The following is a 14917-nucleotide window of genomic DNA, read 5'->3' as shown; positions in this document are numbered from 1 at the left end:
TTCCTTTGCTTCTTCCAGTGTTAAAAACCCTCCTTTATGAATTATCCTTGATTGATGTGTAAATGGTGCTGCTTTTTCCCAGGCATCATATACTCCTTTCATGGGGCCATTATAAATTACATAATATTTTTTATCTTGGGTGGATTTTTTGATAATTTCAGCAATTGTTTTATTTTCTGGAATTTTTTCCTCACCTGATTTGTCCACCACGCTTAGCTGGCCGAACTCTGATGGTTTTGGTTGTTGTGTTGATTGCATTGCTTCGATGGCCTTCTTGAGGGATTGGATCTGTGTCCTTATTTGCTGACAATGCTTCATTTTTCGAGTTCTTGTTCGTATTTTTGAATTTCTTGATCTAATGCATTGTAGACGAACTCCATTCTCTTGTTAATGTATCTGCAATAACATTTTTGTCACCTTTAATATATTCAATTTTTATTGGATATTGTAACAAAAATAATTGCCATCTTACCAGTCGTCCATGATTATAATCAACTTTTAAATTATATCATATGAAACCTGTTAAGTAACTTGAATCTGTCCTTAATGTAAATTCTCTGGGTAGTAAATCAATTTTCCATTTCTTAAGAGATTTAATTGCTGCTAGAGTTTCCTTTTCATGAGTGGTATATCTCTGTTCTGTTGGAGTAAAAGTTCCTGAAATATAGCTGCAAAGTAATTCCTTTATGGAATATTTAGAATCTAGTGATTCTTTTTCTTGTTCCAAACTTTTTATAGTTTTCTTAGCTTTTAGACATCCTGACCAGGTTATGTCTGAAGCATCTGTTTCTACTATTAAGTAGTCGTTTTCTTCTGGAATATAAAATTTTGGAAGTTTTTCACATAATTCCTTAATTCTTTGAATTTGCATACTATCTTTTTCATCCCATTTCCATTCTTTTTTAGTACTTATTTTTGGAAATAAGCTTTTAGTGTATTCTGTTATATTCTTTAAAAATCCTTGATCCGAAATATAATTTATACACCCTAAAAATCTTTGTAATTGTTTTCTATCTTCTATTTTATTAGGAAATAAATTTACCTTTTCTAAAATATTTGGTTGAAGTTTTAGCTTTGCTTGAGTGGATAGAATTAATCCAAGAAACTCTATTTCTTGTTTTGCTATTCTCACTTTCTTTTTGCTAAGAACTAATCCTTTCTGTTTACATCTTTCTAAAACTATTAATAATTTTTGAAGATGATCTTCTTTATCCTGATTTGTAAAAATTAGTATATCATCAATGTACACTAAAACAAATTCATTTAACTCTTTTAGATTTTCTTCCATAAATCTTTGATAAATACCTGGGGCTTGTTTTAATCCGAATGGTAATACATTCCACTAATAGAGTAATACACTTGTTGATTCTTTTGTTGGACAAGTAAAAGCAGTTAATTTTTTTGTTTCTTCGTCTAAACGAAGTTGCCAATATCCTGATTTTGCATCAAGAGACGAAAACCAAGTTGCTCCTTTGATTTTTTCTAAAATAGAATCTTTTCTTGGGAGTTTATGAGCATCACCAATAGTTGCTTCATTCATTTTCTTATAGTTTATTACCATTCTTCGTTTTCCCCTTTTAATTTCATTATTGTTTTCAACGTAAAAAGCTGGAGCCGCATGAGGACTTTTACTTAATCTTATAATTCCTTTTTCCAAAAGATCTTTACATTCTAATGAGAACTCTTCTCTATCTCTTGCGGAATAAGAAATTTTATTTGGAACATTTATCTCTTTTGTGGGATCTTTTAATTTAATGCTTACTAATTCGTTATTTGTATTTTTAATATCTAAAGGATTTTCAGCACAAATTTCATCTAAAAGTCCTTCTATCTTTATTTCAAGATTATTTTTTGGAATATTTATCTGAAAGTATAGATTTAAATAACATGTTTCTAATATAGAAAATATTTTAAATTTTAAGATCTTATCTATAGTAGTAGTTGGTATTTTTATACGTTTTGATTTTTGATTTATTGAAGAATCGTGTGGAGCTTTTAAAACTATATATGTTAATTCTTGAATGAATGGATGATATAGCTTTAAAAAGTTATTTCCTATGATAAAGTCCATTCCAGAATCTAACATATATATAGATGGAACAATGAACCTATAATTTTGAATAAAGATTTCAACCATCTCTGCTTTTTGGTCAATTTTATGTATTGATTTGTCAGCTATTCTAACTCTTAATGGTTTCTTTAATTTCTTCCAATCAAGTTTTATATTTGAACTAGCAAAGCATTGTGTTGCTCCAGAATCTATGAAAGCATTTATAAACTTTTCTGTTATTTTTATAGTAATAAATGTAGCATTATTACTCAGTCTCTGAGTCTGTTTCCGAGACATATTCAAAAATATAGTCTAAGTTATCATCAGATTCTTCTAATGGTTCCATGAAACAAGACTTAGCAATTTCTATTTGTTTAGTAAGATTCTTTTTATCCTTCTTTTTTGGGCATTCATTTGCGTAGTGTCCTTCTTCTTGGCAATACCAACATTTACAATTTTCTTTTTTATTCGGGCAATAGTTATTTCTTTGTCTTTTGTTTTTACTGTTATTTTCTTTTCTAAAATATCTCTTTTTTCTCCAGTTTGGATAGTATTTTCTTCTTCTAAATTGATATTTTCTTTTCCTTTGAAAATTTTTATTAAGACCATATTTTTGAGGTATCTCTTCATTATCCTGACAGCTAATTCTAATTATATTTGCAAATCTTTTTTGAGTTGCTTCTTGCATACAACGTTCTTTTATTTCCTCTCTTATTGCAGAGGTTGCTCCACCAAAATTATTTTCAATTGTTCCTCTATTTATTTCTCTTATAAATCTTCCCATTATAAATTCATTAGCAGGATATGGAAGTTTTGTTATATACATACTAAGATAATGATTTTTATCTTCTTCTTTTAATTTGTAATAATGTATTCTATATTCACATATATAAGATTCCACATTACATAAGTCATATATCTGAATATTAGCTAAATGGTTTTTTGCTTCTTGATATTCTTTATTATAGACTTCTTGTCTATGATCTATAATATTTTTTCCAAAAAATTCTTTATATAGAATCATCATTATATATAATATCTTATCATAAGCTGTTGTTTTTGTTTCTAATTCTTCTATTATTTGGTTTTCTATTGATGTCATATAATCTCTTATAGTTCCTTTAGTATGAAACCCTATGTAATTCCAAATGTCTCTTCCAGACAATTCACTAAGTTTTGGATTAGTAAAGCCTTCTAATAAGAAGGAATTCAACCAGTTTTCGAAAATTTCTTTTTCGTTCTTTTTGCAGTCTAAATCGAGTATTCTTTCTCCTTCCATTTCCTGGATTTTAGGAACGTATTTTGATGGTATTTTTGTATATTTTGAATCTTTATTTATAAAACCTTTTTTAAAAGCATAATTATCAAAATATGTTTCCCATTTAAATTGAGATTGATTATCCTTAGATGTTCCAGCTTCATTTTTTACTTGTATTGGAATTGCTGGTTCTTCGTCACTTGAATAATCCAGAATGTGTTCTTCATTTTCTATATTTTCAGCATTTACTAATCCTTCTTCTATTTGAAAACCATGTTCCATAATATTATTTTCTTGAGCCATTTTTAATTGTTTAAAAAGCATTGTAACTTCTTCTAATTTTTCTTCTATATTCATAATTTCAATTGTGGTTTTACTTTTAAATCTGTTACGTTGATTATACTTTGACACTTTTCTTCTTTGGGATTCTCTTTTTCCTTATTTCTTTGAAATTTTATGGATACTAATATTTCTTCAAGCATATCTACTATAGAATTTAATTACGGATTAAAAGTATGATAAAGATGTGGGGAATCATTTCCATGGTAACATTTTTTTGAAATTCCGTGTGAAAAGTAAATTTTTTCTGGTTTTTGAAGTCCTTCAATAAAACTTATAGTAAAATAAAGATTTTGAGAAAAATCATTTTGTATTGATTTTAAGAATTCGGTGTCATTACAATTAACATTAGTTAAAATCATTAATTTTTGATCTATTAATTTTGATAATTTAATTATTTCTTCTCTTAAATCTTCTAATTTACTTTTTTCCATTAGGTGACGCTTTTCTTTGCGAAGAGTTACCACTTTTATATTTAGAAATAACAATTTGCTACAAGGCTAATAACGCTATTCCGTTAACAAATTAACTACTGGGACCCATTTTTTATTTTTCGGCAGTTTCGGCAGCAAACTAAAGGCACGGGAGAATTCGCTTTATAATTAAATCAACAATTTAAGTCGTTTATAATTTTCACTAGAATGGTTCCAGTGTAATTGGTATTGCACTTTTCACTTGATTTGATACATCGTTTTAAAAGATGTTATCCTGAAAATAAATAAGCAAAAAGTTTTTTAAGAGTTAAATTAAATATCTATCAATTGTTAATGTAATATATCATATGAGATCTATTTTTGATGCGAGAAGTCGAAACATATTTTTGGTCCGTTGAATTAAATATTATAGTTAAAAACTTAAGATTAAATTATTATACCCTATTAGTATGTTTCCAATAATCCATTCAGATTCTTATTCATATTAGGTTCTTTTTTGTATTAACAAAAATATTATATGAACCTTTAAAAACAGTTACCAAATAAATCATTTATGTTTGTATGTATTTATATGTCATTTTACATATATTTAATATATATTTTGTATTATATATATAAAAGTAATTGATTAATAATTAATTTTTAATATACATAATTACACATAATATATAATATAATTTGATGTACTAACAGTCATTTTTTTATAATATTATTTTAATAGTGATTAATTATTAATTATTTTAATATCTAAGTTTTAATATGAATTCTAATTTAGAAAAATTAAATTCAGCGAAATTTAACTAAAATTTTATAGAGGTGATTATAGATGGATTCAATTTACATCACATATTAATATGATGAAATAGTGGATTTGAGTTACATACCTATTCCGTTCTTGCTCAACCGAGGTGTATTATTCCTTTCGCGACTGCTTGGTTTTAGGGAGAGCTATGCATCGTCCTGGAAGCAGCCTTCGGAACTGACCTCGGCACTGCGAAACATGGCGGCAGGTGCACCTGCAAAAAGCACTCTGACGCTCAAGTCAATAAGAGTGTTTAAAAAATTAATGCGGTTAAACGAGTGAGAGTGTATTTGTGACATGTTTTTCTCTGAGCTATTTGGTCTCGTTTTATAGATGAGTGAAGTGTTATCTTCTGTTTGTTTGTTTCCGATATCTTCGGTTTAGATAGTAAGTTCCGTTGTTGTTGGTAACGGCTAGGAATGGTGTTTGACTTGTGCGTTATTGTGGTCAAATTATGGTTTTAGTTCTGCTTGCTTGTTTCTAGATTTTGTGGTCAGTTAGGGTAGTGGGATTTGTTACTGAGCTTTCGGGGTACACGTCATAGCCCCCAAGCTTGTCTGGCTCTGTGCTTCAAGTGACAGGCAAGCTTTGTGTATTTGGCCTTCTGTAAGTTTTCCCGCGTGCATTGATTATGTGTATATATTGTAGTTTTTTTTGTGGATATTGGGCCCCTTTGGCGTTAAGAAGATATATTGCTTGAAAGGAAGTCAAGGAGTTTTCTACGTTGTGAAATGCACTGTGATTAATGCGTCCATCCGCTTTTTGGGTTTTCAATGTCCTCAACGGTTATCAATTAGTGTACCCACTAAGTTAGTGGGCTTTACAATAATATCTGATTGCTGGCTTGGAATTGACATTCTGCTGCTTCACATTCTACCTGTTTAACCTCCACTATGACTTCTAAAGGTTAGTTCCCTTATAAGTTTACGGTTGTTTTTGCTTTTGAAATGGCGAAAGAGAAAGATAAGAAAACGGCTGTTGAAGAGAAGAAAGATAACACATACCATTGGGTTCATGATGACGTTAAGACTCGGTCTTCGTCGTATATTGATGCTGAGTCTATGTGTGAGCTCGAGGGTTTGCGGGTGGTTAAAGAGGGTTCTGGTGTGGGAGTTAAGTTACTTTACTGTTCTAGTGACGATAGGATTTTTGAGAGGAGGGGGATTGGCAGTACTTTTACATGTATACTCCTTGCTTTATGGAACTTGGTGTGAATAAGCTTCCTTTTTCTGCTTTTGAGTGCGACGTGTTGACTCAACTCAATTGCGCGCCTTCTCAGTTACACCCGAATTCTTGGGCATTTCTTTGCGCTTTTCAGTGTTTAATAGAGTTTCTGTCTTTTCCTTGTTCTCTTTCTTTATTTTTCTCGCTATTTCAGTCAAAAGGGGTTCGGAAGGGGTTGTGGGTATGTTTGAGCAGTTTTCCTGGGCGTTCCCTTTTCCTGCTTTATAAATTCTCTTTTAAAAATTTTAAGTCTTTGTTTGTGAAAGTGCGGTCAGTCGAGGCCGAGTACCCTTTCTATCTGGATGACGAGCTGACAGAGAGATTTCATCTCTACTGGTGTTCGGATCCGTGCCAGATTCTCGAGGCTGTTGAACGGAGTGAGGAGGAAGAGTGGGTGTTAGATTTTTTGGTAGGGTGTTTTGTTGATGGGAAGTGTTTGTCTATCCCTGAGGTTCTTCGTTATCACGATTCAGGTGATAGTGAGGGTTTGAAGGCTTATATAGGTAATGTTTGGATTTTTGTTTTTGTTCTTCATATGTTTTGTTTAATTTGACTTTCGTTGTTCTGTGTAGCTGGACGAGTTCCTCTCCTCGACCTGTCGTGTTTTCAGTCCTTCCTTAAGAAGAAAAAGGAAAAGGTTACGAATGCATCTGAGGCCGCGAAGGAAGGCAGTGGGGATGCTGCCCAGTCTGTTGCTCAGCCAGCGTCTTCTTTTAAGAGGAAGAGGGATGATGCTGAGAAATCTGTAGAAATGATTTTTGAAGGTGATAGAGAAGCTGTTGGAACTGGTAAGTCTGTGTTCGATAGGCAGAAGAGATTGCATGGCTTCATCCCGGGTACAAGTTCTCATTCGTTGTAGAGCAATCAGTTCCCGTTTACCGAGCTTTCCGGTAGGGTGTCTCAATACCCTGGTGATATGCTCATGACTTGCCGGATTAGGTGGAGGGTTTAGGGAAGTTTATTCAGGTTAATATTATGTTCTCAGCTTCTTTTGTTTATTCTATTTGTATCATCTCATTAACCGAAATTACGTGGTTAGTGTTTCATAGATTGTTGCTTCGCGCCTGATGTGCGCTGGTCGGATGACCGAACTTATCGGTGCCTAGCAGTAGGTGGCTGTGGATAGGATTGTCGAGTTGGAGAAGGCTTATAAGGAGAGAATTGCTGAACTGGAGAGGTCTCTAAAAGAGAAAGACGATGTTGTTATAAATGCTGCAGCGAAAATGAAAGAGAAAGACGACTTTGTGCTTTAGCTAACCAGTTAGCTTTTGACTAGTAATTGTTCATGGTTTTTTGGTTCGATGTCTTAAACTTAAGCATCTTTTGTTTGAATAGACTGAGGTTGGGTCGCTTTGACAATGTTTGCTGTTTTGACTATATATAATGCGTAGTTGAATGTCTTTTGCATTTGAAAGTAAAATAAGATGAAGATAGAAAATAGAAATCAGATTGTTTAATGATATACATATAAGTCTGATTTTAATACTTGATATATTGGCCGTTCGGCCTCGTTAAAACCCTCCTTAGGTAAAAACCCTTATTTGGGAAAAAACCCCAGGGAGAAAAAGAGTACCTTCATTCGCTAAGTGTATAAGTGTATAAGTTTCCGGAATGGTCCCTCCCAATTTGCGGCGAGCTTACCGTGTGATGGAGGTTGCCTAGCTTCCTCTGTTCGTCTGAGGACGAGGTCTCCGACATCGAGTGTTCTTGGCACCACCTTTTTATTGTGCCTTCTTTCAATTATCTGCTTTATGGCTCTTTACTTGATAGCGGCGATATCTCGGTCTTCCTCGGCAAGATCAAGCTCAGTGTTTCTTATGTTGGCATTGTGTTGTTGATTGTATAGCTCGGTTCTGAGGGTAGGAATGCCGACTTCAATTGGAATTAGTGCTTGTGATCCGTAAACTAGTTTGAACGGTGTTTCACCTGGGTTGACTGTATTGTCGTATTATAGTTCCATAATATTTCTGGGATCAATTCTGCCCATTCTCCTTTCACATCGTTGAGCTTTTTTCTCATTGCCTGCAGTATTACTCTGTTAGCAGCCTCGGCCTGCCCATTGCTTTGTGGGTGTTGGACCGAGCTAAAATGATGCTGTATGTTAAAATTTTTCAAAAATGATGCCAGTTTGTTATCTGTAAATTGTCTACCGTTATCCGATATTATCTCCTTTGGTATTCCAAACCGACATATAATATTTTTCCATATGAAAGAGCGTACCTTCTCATCCGTTATTTTTGCTAGTGGCTGTGCTTTTATCCATTTTGAGAAATAATCTATTGAAACCAAAAGGAATTTTACCTGTCTGGGTGCTATTGGAAATGGGTCGAGTATATCGAGCCCCCATCTGTAGAAAGGCCAACTTACCTTCATACTGTGCATTACCTCGGCGGGCCTCATTGAGATAGCGGCACACTTTTGACAGTTGTCACAGGTTTTTACTTTCGTGATGCAGTCCCTTTTTATGGTCGGCCAGTAATATCCTATTCGGATAATCTTTGCTGCCAAAGCTCGTCCTCCTATATGGTTTCCATATACACCTTCGTGGATCTCATTCATGACTTCATTTGCTTCGTTTCTGCCGAGGCATTTCAGCAATGGATGTGAAAACCCTCGCCTGTATAGTTCTCCTACGACAGTTGTAAAGAGACTTGCCTTTCATTTGAAATTTTGAGGGTTAGTCTCATATCTAGGAATAATACCAGTATTAATATATTCAATATAGGGTATTCTCCAATCATCTGTGTGAGTGATGCTCATTATGCATAGTGACTCAATGCTGGGTTTTTCTAGTGTAAGTTGTGATAAAGCCGATGTTTGTGTACTAGCCCTAGTGGCGGCAAGTTTAGATAATATGTCTGCTCTAATGTTCTTTTCTCCATGCACATGTAATATGACGAATTTATCAAATTTTGAAATGAGATCCTTTGCTATGAGCCAATACTGCTCTAACAAAGGATCTTTTACCTGGAATTCTCCCTTGATTTATTGAACCACCAATAGGGAATCACAATATACTGTTAGGCTCTGTACTTGAAGGCTGAAGACGAGCTTAAGTCCTGCTATGAGCGCCTCGTATTTGGCTTGATTGTTGCTTGCCGAGAAGTGAAATTGTAAAGATTGCTCAGTCATCACTATGTCTCCTTCCTTTAGTACTATCCCGGCTCTGCTTCCTTCTCGGTTTGATGCTCCATCCACATGTAATTCCCAAGTCTGGCTGTGTTGGTGCTCATCAGGTGTGAGTTCAAAAGCAAAGTTTGCAAGGATTTGTGACTTTAAAGCCGGCCTTGACTGAAATTGGATATCAAACTCAGAAAGTTCAATAGACCACTTGGTCAACCGTCCTGCCAGCTCTGGTTTTGTTAATATTTGCCTCAATGGTTGGTTCGTCCTTACAATTATTGTGTGGCTCTGAAAGTAGTGTCTAAGTCTTTTTGCTGTTGTTACTAGTGTTAAGGCCAGCTGCTCTATTTTTGGATATCTTTGTTTTGTTGGTTGCATAACTCTGCTGACGAAGTATACAGGCTTTTGTGTCTTTCCTGTCTCAGTGATGAGAATCGAGCTTATGGAATAATTGGAAACAAATAAATATAAGTATAAAGGTTTACCGACTTCCGGGCTTTGTAACACTGGTGCTGATGATAGGAGGTCTTTAAGTTCGACGAATGCCATTTCACATTTCTTTGTCCACTCAAAATTTTTATTCTTTGATATCACCTGGAAGAAGTGATATGATTAGCTCGACACTGCTGGCAAAAATCGTGACAAGGCGGCTACCCTTCCTGCTAGTTGTTGCACCTCCTTCATTGTTTTCGGACTTGCCATGTTAAGTATCGCATCACACTTTTCAGGGTTTGCTTCGATCCCTCGTGAGGTCAGCATAAATTCGAAGAACTTGCCTCCTTGTACCCCAAAGGCACATTTCTCTGGGTTGAGTCTCATGTTATATGCTCGGATCTGATTGAATATTTCTTTGAGGTCTTCACAGTGGGATCTCTCTGGTGTGGTCTTAGCGACCATATCGTCCTCATAGATTTCCATGTTCCGACCTATCTGTTGGTGGAATACCTTGTCCATTAGTCGCTGGTATGTTGCACCTGCATTCTTTAGACCAAATGGCATTACTCTATAACAAAAATTTCTATGTTCAGTTATAAAGGCTATTTTGCTCTAGTCTTCTGGATGCATAAGGATCTGGTTGTAACCAGAATATGCATTCATGAAGCTTAAGCTTTTGAAACCTGATGCATTGTCTACAAGCTTATCAATACATGGCAGTGGGTAGGAATCTTTTGGACATGCCTTGTTGAGGTTTGTAAAGTCGATGCACATGCGCCATTTACCTGAATTTTTTCTTACCATGACCACGTTTGAGAGCCACGTGGTGAAGCGGATTTCTCTGATGAAGTCGGCGCTGAGTAACTTTTTAGTTTCTTCTAGGGTTGCCTTTGCTTTTTCTGCTCTGAGGTTCCTTTTCTTTTGAGCCATAGGTCGGATCGTCCTATCAATGGTGAGCTTGTGGCAAATGATGTTCGGATCTATGCCTGGCATATCCGCAGGTGTTCAGGCAAATAGGTCGGCATTGTCTTGTAGTACCTTTATAAGCTCCAATTGTTCTTGTCCTTCGAGTGCTTGGCCAATGTAGGTGAATCGTTCTGGTTTTGACGTCAGGGGAACTTTCTGAAGCTCACCTGCTGGTTGGGGTCTTTCTTCGGTGTCCTCCCGAGGGTCGAGTTCCGCCAGGGACAGTACTTCGCTCGTGCTGTGAATTGCCTTGACCTCTTGTTGATATTTTTGCCTTGTATCTAACTTTTTTAAGCTTGCGTTGTAGCACTGCCGAGCTTGTTGGCGATCTGAATGGATTGTTGCAATCTCGCCATCCTGTGCCTGAAACTTAACGCATAAATGAAAGGCCGATACCACTGCCCTGAACGTGTTCAGAGCTGGTCTTTCGAGAATAATATTGTAAGGACTAGGGCAATCAATGATAAGATATTGTATATCCACAGTTCGTGATAGTGGAGTGTTCCCCAGTGTTGTTTTTAGCCATATATAACCTTTAAGTGGGACCCTTTCTCCAGAGAATCCTACCGATTCCCCGGATGAGGGTTGCATTGCTTTTTCAGATAAGCTCATTTTAAGAAAAGTTGAATAGAAAAGAACATCTGCACTACTACCTGGGTCCAATAGGACTTTTCTTACTGATAGGTCGCCTGTTTCGAAGGAAATTATCACCGGATCGTCTAAGTTCAGAATGGCCGAGGATACGTCTGCCTGGCTGAAGGTGATTTTAAAGTCGGTTGCATCCTTGTTACTTTGTGGCACTGTTCCTTCGATTGCCAGCATTGCGTGGTAGCTTCGTTTGCGCGCCGAGACTGTCTCGCTTTCCCCGGCAAATCCCCCAGATATGCAGTTGATGATCCCTTTTGGCGGATTAGGGTTTGACCATTTGTTGTCATCTCTTTCTTTCGGGGTTTGCCGGCGCTTTTCTCAATCTCGTGTGTCTTTGGTTTTTCTTCTTCCTTCTACATATTTGTCCAAGAGGCCTTGCCGGGCCAACCTATCTAGTAAGTCCTTGGCGATCACGCATTCGTCTGTTGTGTGCCCGTATTTCTGATGGAAAGCACAGTGTTTGCTCCTATCCACAAATCGTTGATCCTGGTAACTTCCCGCTCGTGCTGGAGGTTTTATAATTTTGACGTTGAGGATCTCTTTGATTATTCTTTCTCTCTTTGTGTTGAATTTGGTATAGTTGTCAAATTTTGGGGTGAGCTTGAATGGCTTCCTTGATTCTGTAGTGCTTACCGATCTTATGGTCCTGTCTTCCTCCTTCCGAGGTTGTTTCCTTTCTGTTCTTTCGGCTTTGCAGAGTTCTTCAATCTCCATCTGTCCAGCTGCCCTTTCTCGGAATTCCTCCAATGTCTTCGGCTTAGTGACTGCGATTGTTTCTCGAAACTTTCTGGGTCGGAGACCGACTTTAAGGGCATGCAGGTGGACTGCTGGTTCTAGATCCGGTTTCTCCAGGGTCGCTTAAGCAAATCTCGTCATGTATTCCTTCAAGATCTCGTGTTACCCCTGTCGGATGGTACCGAGGTAATCTGATCCGTGGACATATATCCTTGAGTCTGCGAAGTAGTCAATGAAGGATCTTGCCAACCCTTCAAACGAGGAGATTGAACCTGCACACAGTTTAGAAAACCACAGTAGTGCACCACCATCAAGGTAAGTAGGAAAAGCTCGACATAATATAGGTTCATTGTTAGCGCCATTAAAGAATATCATAGACTAAAATTTTTTAACATGAGCCCGGGGGTCACCAATCCTCTTATATGGCTCCAGGGAAGTAGGTAGCATGAAATTCTTGGGCATCTGGAAGTTGGTGATCTCCTCGAAGAATGGGTTGTCCAAGGTCAGCTTCTCTTTCGACGGATTGAGACATAAGGGATCGGTGTTGCCTTAAATCAAGCCTTTGGGGTTTCCTTCTTCGTGTTTTTTAGCATTGTTACGGACAGACAGATCGGCTAACCTTCAGACTTCCACATGAAGTTCGGCCATTTGGGCTAAAAGTTCTGCTTGCATGAGTTGGTGAGCTCCATTATCAGCCATAGTAGAGGATCGGAGATTCTGCAAGAGAAAAGAAACAGAAAGCCAGATGAAGAAAATAGTGGGGTTAGACGAGTTTTTCTTTCTCCGACTCCACGGTGGGCGCCAAATATTCTGTTATTGCTCAACCGAGGTGTATTATTCCCTTCGCGACTGCTTGGTTTTAGGGAGAGCTATACGTCGTCCTAGAAGCAGCCTTCAGAACTGACCTCGGCACTGTGAAACATGGCGGCAGGTGCACCTTCAAAAATCACTCTGACGCTCAAGTCAATAAGAGTGTTTAAGAAATTAATGCGGTTAAATGAGTGAGAGTGTATTTGTGACATGTTTTTCTCTGAGCTATTTGGTCTCGTTTTATAGATGAGTGAAGTGTTATCTTCTGTTTGTTTGTTCCGATATCTTCGGTTTAGATAGTAAGTTCCGTTGTTGTTGGTAACAGCTATGAATGGTGTTTGACTTGTGCATGATTGTGGTCAAGATGTGGTTTTAGTTCTGCTTGCTCATTTTCGGATTTTGTGGTCAGTTAGGGTAGTGGGATTTGTTACCGAACTTTCGGGGTACACGTCAATACCCATAGATTCACATATCCAAATAAATAAATAAATAAAATTTATATATAGTGAAAGTGTAATCATAATTCCTTGTAAACAAACCCTATTTTCCTTCTCATGTCCGGTGCCCGAAATTCACATGCACTTACTTGATTTGTTCGTGCTACTCCCAAACCTTTCGAATCCAAAACCCCGCCTCCTTTTAGTGGGGCACCTTAATTCGAGTTTTGTGAAACAAATTGAATATTGTCATATGTCAATTAATCTAATTACAATTTATAATAATAATATTTAAAATAATAAAAAAATAAATGATAAATAGGTCTCTAAATTTTTAATTTGTGGACATTTAACTGTTTTAGGACAAAAATACAAAATAATCCTGAACCTCTCAAAACGCCGTACAAATTGGTCCTTCCATTCTATCTATTTCATAACACGTTATGAATTTAGATTACCTGACACTTATGTGGCGTAGCAATTGGTACATGTCTCCAGGATGGTTTGAACAGGACTGACGTGGTCGACTGGTGAAAGTTATGGGACATTGTGGTCCTTGGGTTCTAAGACGACGATGTTTCGAAAAACGTTTTATAATGGTTCTTATGAGATATGCCAATGATGCACATAGACAATTACAGGAAGCCCTAGCACTTACACTTTTCTTCCAAAAAATACGACGCTTTGTCTCTGTATTGTCGTCGTTGTTGTTCCGTGAAGCAATTCCATTGAAGCTTTGTGGTTCTACCTACGTCTGCCGTGGAGAGTGGTAAGTACATTGTTGTTCAAATTTGTTCTGCTTATGCCTTTTATTTCTTATCAATGTCGTAAGATGGGACTAATAGGGACTGTAAGTGAGTGTCGTAGGTAATTAGTTGTGGGGTTAGTCATTTGTCAAGTATTGTTTAGTGGGGTTTTGGAGATTTTGGTAATAAGGGTTGGTTTTGTGTTGTGTTGTGGTTTGAAAAATTTTACAGATGGTTGATGTATTCGGTGTTCCCGTGTTTCATTATGGGAAAAACTTTTCAAGGGTACCTACTGGTGAGTTAGTCTATCTACATGGTTAAGTTGAGAAGTTTCCTCCAATTGACCTGAATTTTTTCAATTTCGGAGATCTAGTCACGATGTTCAAAGGATTGGAATATCAATTGTATAAGGAGGCTTACTAGTATAATCCAAAAAACAAAGATATGGAGTCAGGAATGCCGTGCACTTATGCGGTTACACCAATCAGAAAAAAAACATGACAACATAGAAGATTATGTGCATCCATGGTTATGCATAGAATCTTTGAAGAAGACTTACAAGCACTTCATCCAGCCTATTACTAGTGAAGAGTTTTGGACACAGACTGATCAGACTAGGTTTGCTGCACCTGTCATTAAGAGGTCAATCGGTCGTCCAAAGGTCCATAATAGACAGAAAGACCCAACAGAAACTGTTATTGAAGGTGAAAAATTGAAGAGGAGTTTCTATGTGACCTGCAGCAAGTGTGGTCAAACAGGGCACAACTATAAGACTTGCAAAGGTGTGCCATCCAACCCAAATTGAAAATCTAAGACCAGGAAACCAAAGAAAAATACCCATTTCAACCTTTCTCTTGTGGTTCTACCACTATCACAATCGGCACGTGAGGCAGAGGTACTTGACTAGACG

At 36.7% G+C, this 14917-nt stretch overlaps 1 protein-coding gene across 1 annotated transcript; it reads right to left on the bottom strand.

The window, feature by feature from the left end:
- Positions 1-8012: 8012 nt before the first annotated feature.
- LOC112783637 (uncharacterized) lies at positions 8013-9779 on the bottom strand. Its single transcript, XM_025826672.1, has 4 exons — positions 9141-9779; positions 8810-9086; positions 8475-8737; positions 8013-8201 (listed from the first exon to the last, which is right to left on the bottom strand). Exons 1-4 carry the CDS (start codon positions 9777-9779, stop codon positions 8013-8015), a joined length of 1368 nt encoding a protein of 455 aa, XP_025682457.1.
- Between the last annotated feature and the right edge of the window lie 5138 nt (positions 9780-14917).

Source organism: Arachis hypogaea, chromosome 13 (genome assembly GCF_003086295.3).
Source record: "Arachis hypogaea cultivar Tifrunner chromosome 13, arahy.Tifrunner.gnm2.J5K5, whole genome shotgun sequence".
Lineage (NCBI taxonomy): Eukaryota > Viridiplantae > Streptophyta > Magnoliopsida > Fabales > Fabaceae > Arachis > Arachis hypogaea.
Note: the sequence above shows the minus strand (reverse complement) of the source record. Positions and strands in the feature narration are given on the sequence as shown.